The sequence below is a fragment of the Pteropus vampyrus genome, unplaced genomic scaffold (assembly GCF_000151845.1).
Source record: "Pteropus vampyrus isolate Shadow unplaced genomic scaffold, Pvam_2.0 Scaffold317, whole genome shotgun sequence".
Taxonomy (NCBI): Eukaryota; Metazoa; Chordata; class Mammalia; order Chiroptera; family Pteropodidae; genus Pteropus; species Pteropus vampyrus.
Window position 1 is genome coordinate 88,532 of NW_011889098.1, and position 16,323 is coordinate 104,854.

Genomic DNA, 16,323 nt, shown 5'->3' on the forward strand with positions numbered 1-16,323 from the left:
GAAAATATTAGACGGAAATACACCAAAATAATCTAAGTGGTTCTGTCTGAGTGGTGAGATTTCACATGATAGGTAATTTGAATATTTTTCCTTATAGGATGGATAATTTTCTATGTTTAGCAAATGTCCTTTTACTGAGCACTCCTGAGTGCTGGGCATTGTCCTAGGAATTATACGGTAGTGAACAGGAGCGGGCAGGGTCTCTGCCTTCGCGGAGTTTAATATTCAGGGGAAATGGTCAGTAAAGAAGGAAACAGATTAATCAGTTACAAGCTGTAGTAAATGCCAGGTGGAAAACTAGTGCAGTGTCAGGTTGGCCAGTAAGAGTGGAGCCACCTGGGACGGTCATCGAGAACGTGAAGCCGTGAATATTGTGCATTTTTTTAAGTTTACTTTCTAAGGAACGTGGAATATCTTCTTGAGCTTTCCATTCAAAGCCACTGATTTCTGGGTTGCATTTTATCGTTCACGTTGCTCTTAGCTGACATAACAGCCAGACTATATAATTTTTCTATTTTGTAAAATTTTTAATAAGTTTAAGAAACTAATACCTGATAAGTACTACTACCTACTATATATAGTGCTTTGCTGGAGTTGCATGAAGTCTTTATGTGTATATGTGATCACCACTCAATGGGAGCCCTGAATCCCAGAGGTTAAGTGATTTGGCCAGTGTCCTACCCTCAGTCAATGACTGAGTATGAATCTGAATTCAGCTATGTTTACTGTAAAATTCATGTAACCTAGGGTAAATTTTAATTATAAAGAGGAGAAACGTGACGGTTCCTTATAAGTATTTCTCGCTTGTGGCAATAACAACATTTAATCTCGCCTTGAGACTTTCTGAGCAGTAGCTGTCTGAAATGGTTTGCATCACGTTTTCTGAGTACTCGCTTGTTTGCTAACCATCTTCCCTCCCCGTCTCCCCGTGTTTCTGCAGGATCCTTCCTCCACACCCAATGCCTTCACGCTGTTTTATGTGAAATTTCGAGCCGCTGCCCCCAAAGTCAGGGTAAGTTTAGTGACATGAATACGATGTCGCTATGAAACGTATGGAGCCAGCCCTTTTGAGGTGCTATGTTAGGCCCTTCGCTTTTACTAGGAAGGCGCTGTCCTTCCACGTGACTTTACGTTGGCTCAGAGATACCTGAAGACCACAGAGCAGGAAACTCCAGGCTCTTCCTAAGATGCCGGGGGGAGGTTTCTAGACGAAGGCGCTGTTCGAGCTTAAACAACTCGAGTTTATAGTGCACTCGAGGGCGTCAGTGACGCTACTGCGTGCGGAGAGATCAGCGTGTATAGGGAAGATTGTAGAGACATCAAAGACAGGCAGTATGGCAAAGACCATCCACGAGGGGCGTTGCATGTCATGCCGGTCCAGGAAAAGTGGAGCACTAGTGAGGTATTCTAAACTGGACAGTGATGGGGTCAGATTTGCCATTTCATAGAACTAAGGATGCCGAATAGAGAACGGATTACGGTGAAGAGAGATGAGACGGGGAGGGCGGGTCGACAAGGAAGGCTTTGCAATAGTGTGGGTGAGAAATCGGGGTCGAATCAAGCCGCATCCTGTGGGGTAATCTGTGAGGCTGGGAACACGTGCCTTGTTTGGTCTCCTTAGTACAGTGTCTGGCACCTAAAGGAATGCAGAGTATTTATCTTGATTGAATGATTGGAAACAGAGGGCACAGAGAGTAGATATGCATGTTATGTATTTAATAACCCATCTGAGGTAGAACTGACCGGCGCTGGCACATGTATCTTTTTCTACTCATGGTGAAGTTACTGGAAAGAGTGGTCTACTTTCGTGGACTCCGACCTCACTCCTTTTCTTGTTTCTCTCTCGAAAGTCAGTTGACAGGAGTTTTTTTGTTTGTTCGCTTTTGGAAATAACAAACTTGGTCTTGTTTGTAGAAGATACAGGAGAGGAGCGGTTAATCGAAGGCATGAGGTGTAGATCGTGCCCGATTGGTTGCCTTTGCTTATTAGTCAAATACCGATGATAAGAATTAGATTAGAAAAGAATGGTATAGATAAGAGGGCTCAGTGTCCTGGGTGGATATAAAATGGTTATATAATTATCAGCAACTTTTCTATATACCGTTATCAACCAATTAGTGTATGTGATGGGGTCCCATTTGTATTAGTAATAGCATGAAATACTTAGAAATAACATTAATGGAAATATAAGGGTGAAGAAAATGACAAAACTAGATAGAAAATCATAAAAGATTGAATAAATAGTAAGCCTGTCTTCTTCCTGGTTGGGGAGACAATACTAAAGATGTCAGTTCCTCTTAGTTTAATGTATTGGTTAAATTTAATCCTAGCAAAAATTTCAATGGGCTTTCTTTTTGGATGATCCTAAAATTAATGTGGTATTCATAAGCAAGATTAAGCAAGAAAATTTTGAAAAATACAGTAGTACTGATTTAAGAATTCACTGACAGATCATTGAAATGGAAAATTCTAGAACTTAGTATATAAAGAAACATCTCAACGAGGAAGGGCTGGAGTTTTCTACATAGTATTGAGAAGATTTATTAAGTATTTGAGAAAAAAAGAAGCCCTTCACTCTATAACATTAGCAAAATGCATTCTAAGTGAACTAGAGAGTTAAGTGCAAAAATGATAAGCAGACTAAAAAAAAAGTTTACTGGAAAAATATTTGCAGAGTAAAAGATTAAGGATATAAAAATTAAATTATCTGAATTTTAAACAAAAAAAGGCAGAAACTGGAGCAAACCTAAGAAATAAGTAAAGAAGATTAATATTTTTAAAATATTGAGTGCATACAAATCAGAAAGATAAACATCTAATACGAAAATGACCAGATTACTTTTAGAAAACAAAACAGTTGCTAAATGTGAGCTCATGTTTAACTTCAGCGGAGAGTACATTCAGTTGAGGTTAGGTAGCATTTTTTGTCTGTTAGAAACTGGCACGTTAAGGTGTAGAGTGCTTTAGAGGATTCGGAGAGACAGGAAGTACTGCTCTAGGGAAGTAAAGCGATTCCTTTCTCAGAAACGTTGTAGGAGAATGAATCCGAAGCCTCAAAAAATACTTATCTCTTGTGACCCAGTGTTGCGGGTTCCCAGGTGGGAAGTAGGTAGCTGTTGTCATGCCAGCTTTCCATGGGAGGAAGCGGAATCTCAGAGAGTAGAACCTGCTCTCCTGGGCTCCAACCCTCCAGTTTTGCCCCAGGCCTAGAGCTCTAAGCCACTGGGCTGTCATTCTTAAGAAACAACCTAGATGTCTGGCAGAGGAAGAATGGTTGATTCATGGTACAGCTGTCCAAGGAGATACTATGTAGCCATTTAAACAAATGTTTTAAGTAATATCTATCATGATGATTCGTTGAGTGTTTACTAGGTGCCCGGTGCCACGCTAAGGCTTTCTATTTACATTTTCACCTGCTATTGAGAATTATTTAATAACAGGAAAATGTTTCGAAATAATGTTAGTTTTTCAAAAGCAGATTATAAAGCTGAATCTGTAGTACAAATCCAGTGTTGTTTAGAAAGAAAAATATACTAAATGTATGTGTATATACAAAAAACAGAATATTCTAAAATATTAACTGATTATTTTATGGTATTATATGAAACATTTTTATGTTTCAAGTTTTCTGTACTTACAGATTTTCTAACAATAGTGTGTGTTCTAATCAGAAAGTAATGAAAAGAGTAACTGAAACAATGGATTTTTAAAGTGTTTTTATTTATTCTGCAGACTCTGATTGAACAAATAGAACAGCGATCTGAAAAAATGCCTGAGTGAGTACCTAGAACTTCTTGAATGTCCAGATTATCTTCTTCTTGCAACACTGTTTCTCCCGATCTGTTATGTCCCTGATACTTTCTGAGCAGTTACCCTGCATACTGTGTAAGCTTTTTCTCGTAGCACAACTTATTTGGGGAGCAAAGTCATAGGCTTGACTTCGTGAGTGTGCAAGGCATCTCTCTGTTTATCTTTATTTGGTATAATTAACATAAAACTTATAGTTTCAGATACACAACATAACGATTCAATGTTTGTATGTATTGGGAAATAATCACCACTTTAAGTCCGGTTAACATTCATCACCGTATATAGTTGCAGGTTCTCATCACGTGATGAGAACTTTTAAGCTGTGCTGTTACCAGCTCTCAGATATGCCATGCGTTGTCACCAACTAACCGCCCCACTGTCCTTTTCAGCGAGGCGCCTCTTCCCCATAGCAGGGTTCCCTCCTCCCTGGGTGGATGCGCAAGAGCTCTACTCTTGGAAGATCACTCTTTCTTTTGAAGATAAAGGTTATGGCACCGCAGTTCATTATGTGGGTTTTTTTTTTAATACATATACATACATATTTCTAGTATTTAATGCGGGCACATGAGAGGCGACCATAGCTTTAGAGGTTTGGCAGCCTGTTCTGGGATTTCTGATCAGATTGAATTCACATACCTGAAATCAAAAGTTTGTTCTCCAGTCTCCTTTGCTTTTGGTCAGATACCAGCAGCTGCTGAGTGACATCCACCAGTGCTACCTGGGTCAGCGGGAGCTCCTTCTGGGCCCTAGTATTGCTTGTGCTGTGACGGAGTTAACCAGCCAGAATAACAGAGATCACTGTGCCTTGGTAAGTTCCTGCTTGTTTTGGTTTAGTGTTAATCCTTCCTCTGAAATATTTGGATGCCATATGGTTTCCACATCAACAAATGTAAAGAATTTTTCTTTCAGTTATGACAAATATACGTTAATAATTAGCATTCAACCTGGCAAAATATTCTCATTTTGATCTAATTTTGAAGAGTCACAAATAAATATTGTTCCTTGAAAGATGAAATTCAAAGTTTGTGGATTTATATCTTAGTTTTTGCTGAAGCGCTTTTTTGTTTAGTGTGGTTTTAATTCATACTATAGGAAAATATTTAAAGATTCTTTTTTTTAAATACCTCATTCAGCTAGAAAAGCAATTTCATTGTCCAAAGTTTTGAAAATAAAGCATGAAGAAGTAAAAATCCCTCATGTTCACATTATGCAGTGAAAACCAACCATTTTCTGTGTTTCAGTAAGTTGTTTTATGAATATGTGTGTAATCTTTGCCAACACAGTAATTTGCTTTATTTTGTAAACGCCAGCATTGTTGTGTGTCCTTAACTGTAGGTGGTGTGTGTTTGTTTCCCACAGGTTCGCAGTGGCTGTGCCTTTATGGTCCATGTGTGCCAGGATGAGCACCAACTCTACAGTGAATTTTTCACAAAGCCAACACCAAAATTAGAGTAGGTGGTACACAGAATCGAACTCAGATCTCATGTGCTAATGACCGTGATGGCTGATTGTATTATGGGAGTATTCTTAAGTTAACTGCGGAGTGTTTTAACTTTTGTGGGTGTGTGAACGCAATATTGTTGGGTGTGACAGTGGTTATTTATTTTAAAATAAATGTGCAGTTTAAAGGCCAGCATGCTTCACATCCTTTATAATATACTTATGGAGACAGGGTGGCGTGGCAGTAAGAATCCATACAGGGAACTAAGTCTTTGTATCTACGTTCTTCTATTTCCACTAAGTATAATAAATTCTCGTAGTTAAAAAGTCCTGTGATTCTAACTAATGAAAGACACTGAAAAATACAGATAAGACTTAATATCCTTTTAAGAGTTTTTTCTCAAAGTGTCTTTCAGAAGCACTGTTAGTTGCTTTTGGTTTCTTCATAGTGGCTGTTTTGACCGTGTCCTTTCTAACGGGGAGGAGACAGGTGTGTCTTATGGTTCTGATTGGGTCGATCACATTTGATGTAATACGTATAGAGAATACTGTTGACAATATGAAGAATATAGACAACCTGATTTTTTCTTTTCAAATGTTTTTGTCAAAATACTTGTACGTCCGGAGGACTTCGAGTATTGTTTATCTAAATCTGTAAGCATTCAAGAATTTTGGACTTGTCTTTTCTGGAGAAGATAGTAGCGTTTTATTCATAGCGATGTAGATTATAAAAGGATAATTAAGTCTCCTGAAGTATTTTTTATTGCTTTTGGAAGGACATATACAAAATTATTGCTGAAATAAGTACAAGTTGTAATAAATTGACATTTACCTGGGGGCAGCTAATTTGCATTGACTGCTGATCGCTTATTGATTCTGAGCTTTTAAAGCAAAAATACTTTACAGAATCAGAATTACTTTCCGCCTTTCACTCCTCAATATATAATGTTCCCCATACTATTTTCCAGTAGAATTTTACTATTTTTATTGGCTGGAAGAAATCAGTGATGCCTTTTAAACTATTAGAAAATCCTGAAAAGATTACTACTAAACCATGTTTTATTCCTTTATTTTAGTGAACTTTTGGAGAAACTGTGTGTGTCATTGTATGATGTCTTCAGGCCATTGATCATTCATGTTATTCACTTAGAGACTCTTTCGGAACTTTGTGGGATTCTTAAAAATGAGGTGCTCGAAGATCACGTACAGAACAACGGTAAGTGGCGGGGTGAGCAGAGGTGGTAATCCCAAAGTCTTTTAAAGTGTATCTGGGGCTCAGTGAATTTGAGAAAGATGAGCTCCTGCTCCCCCGACCCCGCCACCTGTATAAAGTTAATATTTTTGAAGTGTGGGTTGATGCCTTATTCCTTTTTGAATCAAGTTGCATCTTATTCTGTGACTCAATGTACAAATTAAACGGGGAAAGAATTTTGAAATCTGGACAAAATTAGTAATAAAATAATTACAGTTAAACTCTTCTTTCTGGCATCTGAACTCCAGAGAAAACAGACCACCATGTTAGCACGCCGTTAGCAGAAAACGTAAAGTAATTACTGTACTGTGTAATCTTGATTAAAAAACAGGCATTATTTTAGTGTACATACACAGTAATGATTGATCTTCTTGAAATTACAAATGAAGTGAAATTCTCTGAAACAGTTTTTACTTTATCTGTGTGATACGATCTTCAATATTTGATTCGATTTTTCCTAATGATACATAGGTATCTTTAAAAAATACCCTTCAAGTAATTATTTTACTGGCAGAAATGATTTGACTTTCCTTAGGAGATACTATAGGTCTGTTACTCTTCCAATGGTGGTTATTCTACATTTCGTTTATCCTAAGATGAACATTTTCTCACATTTAATGCTTCTGAATTAAAGATGATTTTTTAAATTAACGTGAATACTTATGCTATCGTGTTGTGTCTCCAACTCCCCAGCCCTTGGAAAATTGTCACAGAATTACTGGTGTGTCTTAACATTGGTGGCATCTTAGAAAGGAGGAAATCCTGCATAGACTCATATCTCGTTTTAGTTTTTTACTCACTTCGTGAAAACATTAACAAGTCATTTTAGTGTCCGTGGGAATCAATTTATTTGTAAAACGGGATGGTCACCCGGTTAGTAAGTTGCCTTAACTGTCTCTCAGGATGGATCAGAAGCTGTACGAAAGAACTTTTAAAAGCACTAAGTACGTCAAGTCAGATTTTATCATTCATATTGGTAATGAAGTAACGTTACAGAGTCCCAGGCAGAAGGCGTAAGGGCAAATTTATTTCCCAGTTTTAAATTTGAAGAAATTAAAAGACGTGTATTAAATTTTTCTGAGGTCATTAAGTCATCCTGAAATACCTACAGCCACGGTCCCCGAAGCGAAAGTGGGTTGTTCCGTTACCTGACAATTCAGCAGTGCTTTTGCTTGTTTCGAGAAAGCGTTTTTCTACATCTCAGTGATCGGATGATGGCACTTTTTTGTCAGCTGAACAGCTAGGGGCGTTTGCAGCTGGAGTAAAGCAGATGCTGGAGGACGTGCAGGAGCGGCTGGTCTACCGAACCCACATCTACATCCAGACGGACATCGCCGGCTACAGACCGGCTCCTGGCGACCTGGCGTACCCCGACAAGTTGGTGATGATGGAGGTGGGTTCTCCTCACCGGCCCCGCCCCCCTCCACTTCCGGGTGTTTTGTGCTCGTTAAGATAGGACTTTTCTTTTTAATTCTTCACTCAGAACTGAAGATCCAGATAAGCTTGCCACAAAATCATAGAAAATGAAATTTAAAAAAATCGAACAGAAATAATTTGTTAGGTTGTCTTCCCTTCACGTCGTGTTTTATAAACATTCTGTTCAGTTCTCTTTTCCAGGCAGTGTGCGTTGTCAGTTTTTAAATCGAATGAGTGCTGAGCGCTCCCTGCGATGGCGCTTTTTTCTTGGAAATGGCACGGAAGGGGTGGATCACATAGGAACCACCTAGTTGATGGTCACGTAGTAACCACGTGTCGTGCTCTCCTAGAGAATCCCTGGAGGCCGTCACCTCAGAGTTCTGCAGTTCCGATGTTCAGTTTATGCTTCGAAGACTTAGGCTCGTCTCACTGATCTTCCGCTCACATCCGTGTCTTCCTTTTCTTTGCGTGCCGGACAAAGCTTACACGATGCCTCAGATGCCAGTGCTAACACCGCATCAGAGCCCAGAACATTTTAAGTGGAATTTTCGATTATGAGCAGGAGTAGAATGACGCGGTGAACTCCCACGGACCGGCCCCACGTCCGCGTGGCCTCGCGCCACGTGGCCCTGCCTCTTCCTCCCCGTGCTGCCCTCGCTCGTTTCTAGAGCAGATTCTAAACACCACCTCATCATAAATGCTTCCCTCGGTAACTGTGAATGGCAGGGGCGCTTTTATTTCACACAACCATGATACTGTCATCACACCTAAAAGCATTTATGGTTCCTTAATGTCAAATATTCAGTTGACTCTAGAATTTTTTCAGGTTTACGAGATGTTAATGGCTTGGCACATCTACTCTGTTTTTTGTGCGCATATGTGTTATTCCTCAGCTGTTTGAAAATGAGTTCCAGACATCGTGGTACTTCATTCCTGAGTACTTTGGTTCCTGTTCTCCTAAGAGTAAAAATGTTCCCCACATAATCACAATGCAGTTTTTACATCTACGAAAGTGAACATTAATCCAATCATATTATTATATACAGTCCACGTACACATTTCCTCAGTTGTCCTTCAAAGGTCTTCTCTAACCGGATCAAAAAATAAAAAGTGGGATCCAGTCACAGTTACCACGTCGCATCGGGTCGTTATGTCTCTGAACCAAGTCCAGGCTCCCCGCTCCTTCTCTTTTTTTCCCTACGACATTGAGTTTTTGAGGCGACGAGCCGGTTTTATTATCGAATGCACCACATTCTGGACGTGTCTGATTGCTTCCCTCATGTTTAGATTCAGGTTAAACACGTTGTTTTGCAAGAATGCTGCACAGTCGATGTCGTGCACCATACTTCATCACACCAGAGGCACATGATGGCGGGCTGTCCCCTGCCCAGGGTCCTGGCTCCTTTCCCTGGGGAATGGTGCTGGGGATCGGGCGTGGGTGCTGGGCGTGCTCGTCGCTGTGGGGCGTCGGTGCTTCTGGGGCCGTACAGCTGCGGGAGCGGAGAAGCACCTGCGCATCCGCTCGCCGTGTCCGCCGATCCCGTCGCTGTGCTCCCCGCCAGAGCTCACCGCGTGGGCGTGGCGGGGCCTGCGTCTGCTGCTCAGCCCGCTCTGGCTGTCGTGTGCTCTCCTTCCCCTCCCTCGTTAGTTGGATACTTTGTTTCTAAATTTAACGTGGAAAATTATGCTCCTCGTATGGGTCTCGTGTGTTTGAGCTCCCGGTAGATGCCTTGTAGTGGCTCCGAAATCAGTGTGGTTCAGAAAAGGCAAGTTTTTCACTCCCACGTGGCGTTAGTCCGTTTATTTATTACTTGGATTTTTTTTTAACATGTTCATATTGCCAGACAGCTGAGATCTGCACTTTAATTAATGTTCCTTCTCATTTCCTTATACAGCAAATCGCTCAGAGTTTAAAAGATGAACAGAAGAAGGTACCTGCAGAAGCTTCGTTTTCGGATGTGCGGTTAGAGGAAACAGAGCCCAATAATCCGACAAAACCTGGTATGTCGTGATGTTTTAACTCCCAGCTGGTATTTATGCATGTGATAAACTCACATCGAGGCCTGGGCACGTCCCAGCCGTGGAAACAGCTTGTGCTTTTAAGGAGCCCACGCTTTAGTGGGGCAGGTTGATGGACTTGGTGGGGACACGTCACAGGTGCACATAGGGCACCCGTGGACTGTGGCAAGGGCATCAGAACCATGAAGGGAGGTGAGCTTTGACCGCAGGACGGTGGGCTCAGCGAGAGGTGGGTGTCTGAAAGCTGTAGTGTCTGTGACGATGAGCTTGAGACAGCCAGGTGATCAGGTTCGTCAGGGTGGAGGAGCGTGGAGGGTGGCACGCGGCACTGGAGACCTTGTTTGCCTGGGTGTGTGTGGGCGCAGATTGTTTGTGGGAGAAGCAGGTAAAACAGGCCAGATCGTGGTACGTGTCAAGTGATAGAGTCTCTTGGACTTTGAACTTTGGATAAGATACAGTGTATCAGGGAGGTTCCTCCATCGGATTTGTGTTTTGTAAATGTGTTGGGTGCTTGGGGCTGGGGTCAAAAAATGATGAGAAATGAGTGGGAGAGCTCAGGCTGGGGCGCGCGTTATGTGGGAACAGAATTGTCCAGGAATAACGCTGCGGACTCATGGTTACCTGGACAGCGAGCTGGACGGGAAGTAGGAAGTAGGGTGTCCCTCTGTGCCCCCCGCACCAGTAAAGGTGATACTAAAGCCCAGGTCCCCACGGGATTGGCTGGGAGTGGGAACACAGACTCTATGGGCTTTGAGGAGCCCCAGCTGCCCCAAGTCCTTAGCTATAGGGCATCATCAAGTATTCTGAGTCAACTCTATAAAGAGCCGGTGCCCCAAATCCAGATCATCAAGCAGCCTGGGTATTCTCCACCTGACAAGGCCATTTTCTCATGCTTAGGACGAGAGACCCACAGCGGGTTGACGTCTTCCGAAATAGAGTCTCTGCCTCGTCCCGGTATGCCTCTCGGTCCTAGCGTGCGCTTTGGGCCTAGCGTATGCCTTAATCCTAGTACATATCTTCAAGGGTTATCGGAGACACCACAGTGCACCGCTGTCTGGCCAGCCCAGCCTGGTACATCTCCCTTCCCCCAAAAGCCGGTTCTCTCACTCAGCCCTGGCTTCACGCTACGGTATTGCTGGCAGGACTGTAGAGACTGGTTAGGACAGCGTTGCTTTTGAGAGAAAGGAGGTTTGGAGCGGGGGATGGAGAGAAGTGTGTAGATAAAGGGCGTGGTCGAGGGTGAGTCAGCAGTATTTGATGACACACTAGACATGGGCTGAGGAGGACTGAGGAGGGTCCCTGTGGAACCACAGAGGGCGCCTGTGTCCTATGGATCTAGAGCTGCGCTGTCCAGTGTGGTAGCCACCTGCCAGTGAGTGTGACATGTGGCTGGTCTGAACACATCGTGACTGTAAGATACACACCAGGTGTCAAAGACTGAATGTGAAACAAAGAATGGAAGATATTTTATCAGTAATTGTTATATTGCTGCTTACATGTTAAAATGAGGCTGTTTTGGATACACTTGGTTAAATAAAATATATTAAACTGAATTCCACTCGTTTCTTTTCACTTTTTGACTGTGTGACATTCACAGTTGTGGCTTGTGCATTTCTCTTGGATGGCGCTGCTCTAGAGCTGTAGAGAGGGGCCTGGTTCAGAGCCAGAGAGTCGCTGCTTTGGGCTTGTGTAGGGTCACGCCAGGGCAGAGGCAGGGTGGCAGTGGCGGACATCTGGGGCGAGTGTCTCGCCAGATGCCAACATTAAGGGCCAAAGGAAGCAGAGGCGCGTCGCGGCCAGCCGAGAAAGGACAGCAGAGCAGGGGTTCGGAGGCAGGCGGGCGTGGGGGTGGGGTGCCATAGAACCCAGAGGAGGAGGGGTTGGCAATGTATTTCGAGTACATGGGTGAGAAACAGGAAGTCAGAAGGACACCGTAGTCAAGGACTGTGGGCAGAGCTTGGTAGGTGGCGAGGGATGGAGGTGGAGGTCAGGCGTGAGAGGGTCTGTAAGTGGCAGGGAGGGTGGGCCTCGGCCAGAGCAGCCGCGATTCAGTCTCCTGTTAGCACCGCCCCCTCGCCCTCCTCCACGGGCTCCCCGGTTCCCACGTGACCGCGTAGCCAGCTGCCTCCTTTTCTAATGGCTGCGCGGTATCCTATAACGTGCACACTGTTCATTCCACAAAGATTACCCGTCACAGTTTGGGACAAACAGCTGGTCGAGTACGTGAGAACACACCCAAACACCTGCGTATGTGCTTACTGTGTCACGTCTCACCGCCACTGACGTAGCTTTCTCTTGGCGGGCCTGATTAAGGGTGAGGCCGAGAAGGCAGGTGCCTCCGGCTGACCAGAAGAACTCTTTACAGTTGCTCTGCAGACAAGCAAGCCACGGATGTGGAACGTGTCTCCTTTTTTTGTTGGGCTCCTAGGTTCAGCGGGATCGCTCAGCACGAGGCCACAGACCACGCTGTCGCCAGCCGACCTCCATGGCATGTGGTTCCCGACCGTGCGGCGCGCCCTCGTCTGCCTCTCCAAGCTCTACAGATGCATAGATGTGCGTGCGTGAAGTCTCGTCCTCTGTAGGCTGCGTGCCCTGTCACCTGAAATGTTTTCAACATTCATTTTATTTTAAGATGTCGATACACTGTTTTGCTCAGTATGAGATTAAAATCGTGATTTTTAGATACAGAGATAATTTTAACAGTCTAATTTAGAGATTCTTAACCTGAGCATTCTGTAGTCCCGTAGAACTCACAAGTGGGCTTTTGGGGGTCCGTGAAGACGTTGGTGTCGTAGGTGAGATCGTATGTGGGTACCTATGTCTATGTCTTTCTGAGAAAGGCTGTAGCTTTTGCTTCTCGTAGGGGGTCTGTGACCACAAAAAAATTTAAAACTACCAATTAATTCATTTGTCTTAGTTTATAGATGAAGGAAAAGAGATGCAGAAAGGTTAAGTGCTATATAGATATAATAGACATTTAGTATTACAGTTAGTATTAAATGCAATTACTTTAGTTTTATACTCAATTTAGATCAGCTTCCTTAGCAAATAGTATTAAGATATATATTTTGCTAACCACGGACTGATTTTAGTTATTTGCTGAAATTAGCAGTACTATTTTATTTTATTTTATTTTTCAGCACCAACTTATTTTTTATTTTATTTTTTAGCATTGATTTCAGGTAACAGTTATTTTAAGCATTCGCTTTAATGATATGATTCATTATCAGTCCTTGAAAGATCAGATTTTTCTACATTTATTTACTGTTAGAGGTTTGCTGCTGAACTTAAAGTTTATAAAATTCAGTGGTTTTGATGTACTTTAAAAAATTAATTTGACTACGGCCACGGCACTGTGAACGAGCCCAATCCCCTCTGATCTCGGAAGCTAAGCAGGGTCGGGCCTGGTTAGTACTTGGATGGGAGACCACCTAGGAATACCAGGTGCTGTAGGCAAAACAAAATAAAATAAAATAAAAAATTAATTTGATTGTTTTTATTTTATTTTTTAGAAGTTTTTTTAGGTGATGCAACCCTTGGTCGACTTCACAGACCTTGCAAGGACCTTGTCAGTTTACAATCCCTTGTTTTTTATTTTTTTTATTTTTTTTACACCTACAGCACCTGGTCTTCCTAGGTGGTCTCCCATCCAGGTACTAACCAGGCCTGACCGTGCTTTAGCTTCCGAGATCAGATGGAATCGGGCTTGTTTAGGGTAGCAAGACCGTAGACTAAATTGATGGTTAACAACCGAAATAGCACGTAAAGAGAAGTGATTAAGTACCACAGTCATGTCGTTAGTTGTCCAGATGCCGCTGTTTCTTACGAAGGTGGTTCAGAGGGGTATGCGTCTCCCTGTCACTGAGATGCTCCGTCCTCAGGGCCCCAGGTCCTGACGAGGTGGCACGATGTTTCCTTGGCTCAGTGGAGTGCACACCACTTGGGGTCTGTTTGAAAGTGCCTTTTGCCCATTCCTGGGACTTTCAGGGGTGAGGCCAGATCGCCTCTACAGACTGAGGTGTGTCAGCCTTTTTGCCCAGCCGATGAGATCTCTTCTGGAGGGAGGCTGGACACTAGTGTGACCCCCCCAGGTTCTCTAGTAGGGGTATTGCATGATGGCATCAGGCTGGGATTTGGAAACTCCCTACGGTGGAGCCACAATCCCACGGGAAATATGCAGGGGGCGTATTCCCTGTCATCACAGCCCCGAGCGAAGTCTCCTGGATGCTTAACAGATGGTAGCCAAACCGCAGGTCGGCCAAGGGCATCGCTGTGCCTGTATTTATTTTATGCCCTAGGCATGCCTGTTATTTTTCGCCTGGCTTACATTCAGCCCTTACCCCTCTCTGTCTTCCCCACCAAAGGCCAGGAAAGACCAGTCCAGTGAAGACCCCAGTGCAGCTGAGCAGGAGAAAGAGGGGTTCTCAGTCTCAGCCGCCCATCTTCCGCCCTCCTGAGACAGGGTCGCTGACCCAACAGGAGGCCGCCCGATCCCTCCCCGCTGCGGTAGCCTCATGGGGACGGGGAGGAGAGCAGTGCACAGGGCGGATCCAGGGCCGCGTCGAGGCTGGGCTGGGCCCGGGACCGCGGCCTGGCAGCAACTGCTCGGCCCGCAGTCACCCGTACCGGTTTCATCTCGGGCGGGATGGACGCCGGGAGGGCAGCGAGGGGACTGGCAGGAGTCCCTGCGCTGGCCACATGCCACCCCTCTAGGAAGACGGAGACACGACAGTTAAATTAAGGACCATTCTGGACACACAGTTTTGTAACCTGCATTTTTTTCACTTAATTATATTTTATGAGAATTTGACCACTTCCTTTAGCATTTTTGGTTTCATTCACAGCATCGTGTCATTTAGATTTCCTAGTATTTCGTCAGCCTCTTCATTATCGAGCCTTATTTCCAGTTTTTTACTATTAAATAATAATACTGTGTTGAAGACCCACCTGCGTGAATCTTACAGAACAATACTGATGAATTTCTTGGGCTAGATTTACTAGGGGTTTGTTTTCAAGTTGGTTTTACGTATTTAAAAACAGCCTGCGACGTGAGCTCATGTCGGAGTCAGAGCTCTGAGGCCCACGCATCACTGTTCTTCCAGCCTCTCGCAGAGCCTGGCGTGAACAGTAGCTGCTCAGGAAATATCATGAAAGGGTCACGTGAGTGTTCTGAGAGCTGCAGATTCCGAAACTATAAACCGCGTGTTAGTCTAGAAAGGCTACATGGGAATAGGACACCCCAGTAACGTAAATTAAGCCAGCGGATGAGGGCAAGCCATCCTGACCTTATTTCCTATTCGTGAAGTGCTGCTACACGGTACGTTTCTCTTTTCTTCCACCAGAGGGCAGTGTTCCAAGGATTGTCCCAGGAAGCCTTGTCCGCCTGCATCCAGTCCTTACTTGGAGCCTCAGAGTCTATCAGCAAAAACAAGGTTTGATGAAGTGTTAGGTGAACTCTTGGTATCCATATAACATTGTGTTCTATGGCAGTTATTTATGCGCAGATAGATTAAAGCCCTTTGGGCAGTGGGAGTTTTTTGTTTAACCGATTTAATTTCAAGGCCCTTGGAGAGAAGCTGGTTGTATTTCATTGCAGTGCTAAGTAAAGACTACACAGTGTAAGAGACATGCCTACTTTGCTAAAGTACCAAAGATGGTAATTAGGTTATAAATTTTACGGGATAAAGGTTTCTCGTTATGGCCTTAGCAGCTGGAGGAGGCGTTGGGGCCGCTGGTTCCCTGCGATACCAAAACAGGGTTTCCAAGGGAACGTAGCCATTTATAGTCATCCCTGCAATGGTGTTTTCTTTGTTTACTTACGATGATGTTTTAAAGGGCCGAGTGGCCTCACTCTTGGGAAGTCCTCCAGCGTGGGAGACAGGCAGTGTGGCCCTGTATGACTAGAAGCAGCTGACATGACTTTACGACTTAGGGTTTTTAATCAGGGAGGGATCTGGGGCTGAGAACTGCTGGCACGTGCTTCTCCCACAGGCCCCTGAGCTTTTTTAGGAAGCACAGCGTCGGCGGGAGCGTCGCTTGGCCAGTGCTCCACGTCGAACACCTGCCGCCTGAGGGAGGGGGCTGTGGGCCGTTTCCAGCCTAGGCGTCTTTGCTGCTTGGAGTGTTCAAACCATTAGCCTCTGCAGACTTCCAGATGTCCAGACTTGGTTCCTAACCTCAAGGCTTTATAAGATTTTTAAAAATCTCCTCACCCGAGAATTTGGGATCCTGTTGCTGGGGAAGTTCTCACTTTGTGACCACTACGCTCTCCCATTCGTGGGACGGAGAGTCGAAATGAAGTTTTGACATGGGGACGAGAGGGTGGGCAGTTAAGTCACGGGCAGGCAGATTTCAGCCTCAAAAAGTTTTTCCAAGTCCGAGCTCTC

At 44.0% G+C, this 16,323-nt stretch overlaps 1 protein-coding gene and 2 pseudogenes across 1 annotated transcript in view; 2 read left to right on the forward strand and 1 right to left on the reverse strand.

Moving 5' to 3' along the window:
- COG3 (component of oligomeric golgi complex 3) overlaps nucleotides 1–16,323 on the forward strand; it is a 55,133-nt gene that overhangs the window by 16,159 nt on the left and 22,651 nt on the right. Inside the window, exons 6-15 of the mRNA XM_023521802.1 lie at nucleotides 168–177; nucleotides 941–1,012; nucleotides 3,733–3,776; nucleotides 4,492–4,618; nucleotides 5,170–5,261; nucleotides 6,327–6,466; nucleotides 7,735–7,895; nucleotides 9,814–9,919; nucleotides 12,366–12,490; nucleotides 15,280–15,369. Of these exons, the coding sequence (XP_023377570.1) occupies nucleotides 168–177; nucleotides 941–1,012; nucleotides 3,733–3,776; nucleotides 4,492–4,618; nucleotides 5,170–5,261; nucleotides 6,327–6,466; nucleotides 7,735–7,895; nucleotides 9,814–9,919; nucleotides 12,366–12,490; nucleotides 15,280–15,369 (967 nt within the window). The remainder of the gene's footprint in view (nucleotides 1–167; nucleotides 178–940; nucleotides 1,013–3,732; nucleotides 3,777–4,491; nucleotides 4,619–5,169; nucleotides 5,262–6,326; nucleotides 6,467–7,734; nucleotides 7,896–9,813; nucleotides 9,920–12,365; nucleotides 12,491–15,279; nucleotides 15,370–16,323) is intronic.
- Nucleotides 13,275–13,393, forward strand: LOC111730501 (annotated as a pseudogene).
- LOC111730502 lies at nucleotides 13,550–13,669 on the reverse strand (annotated as a pseudogene).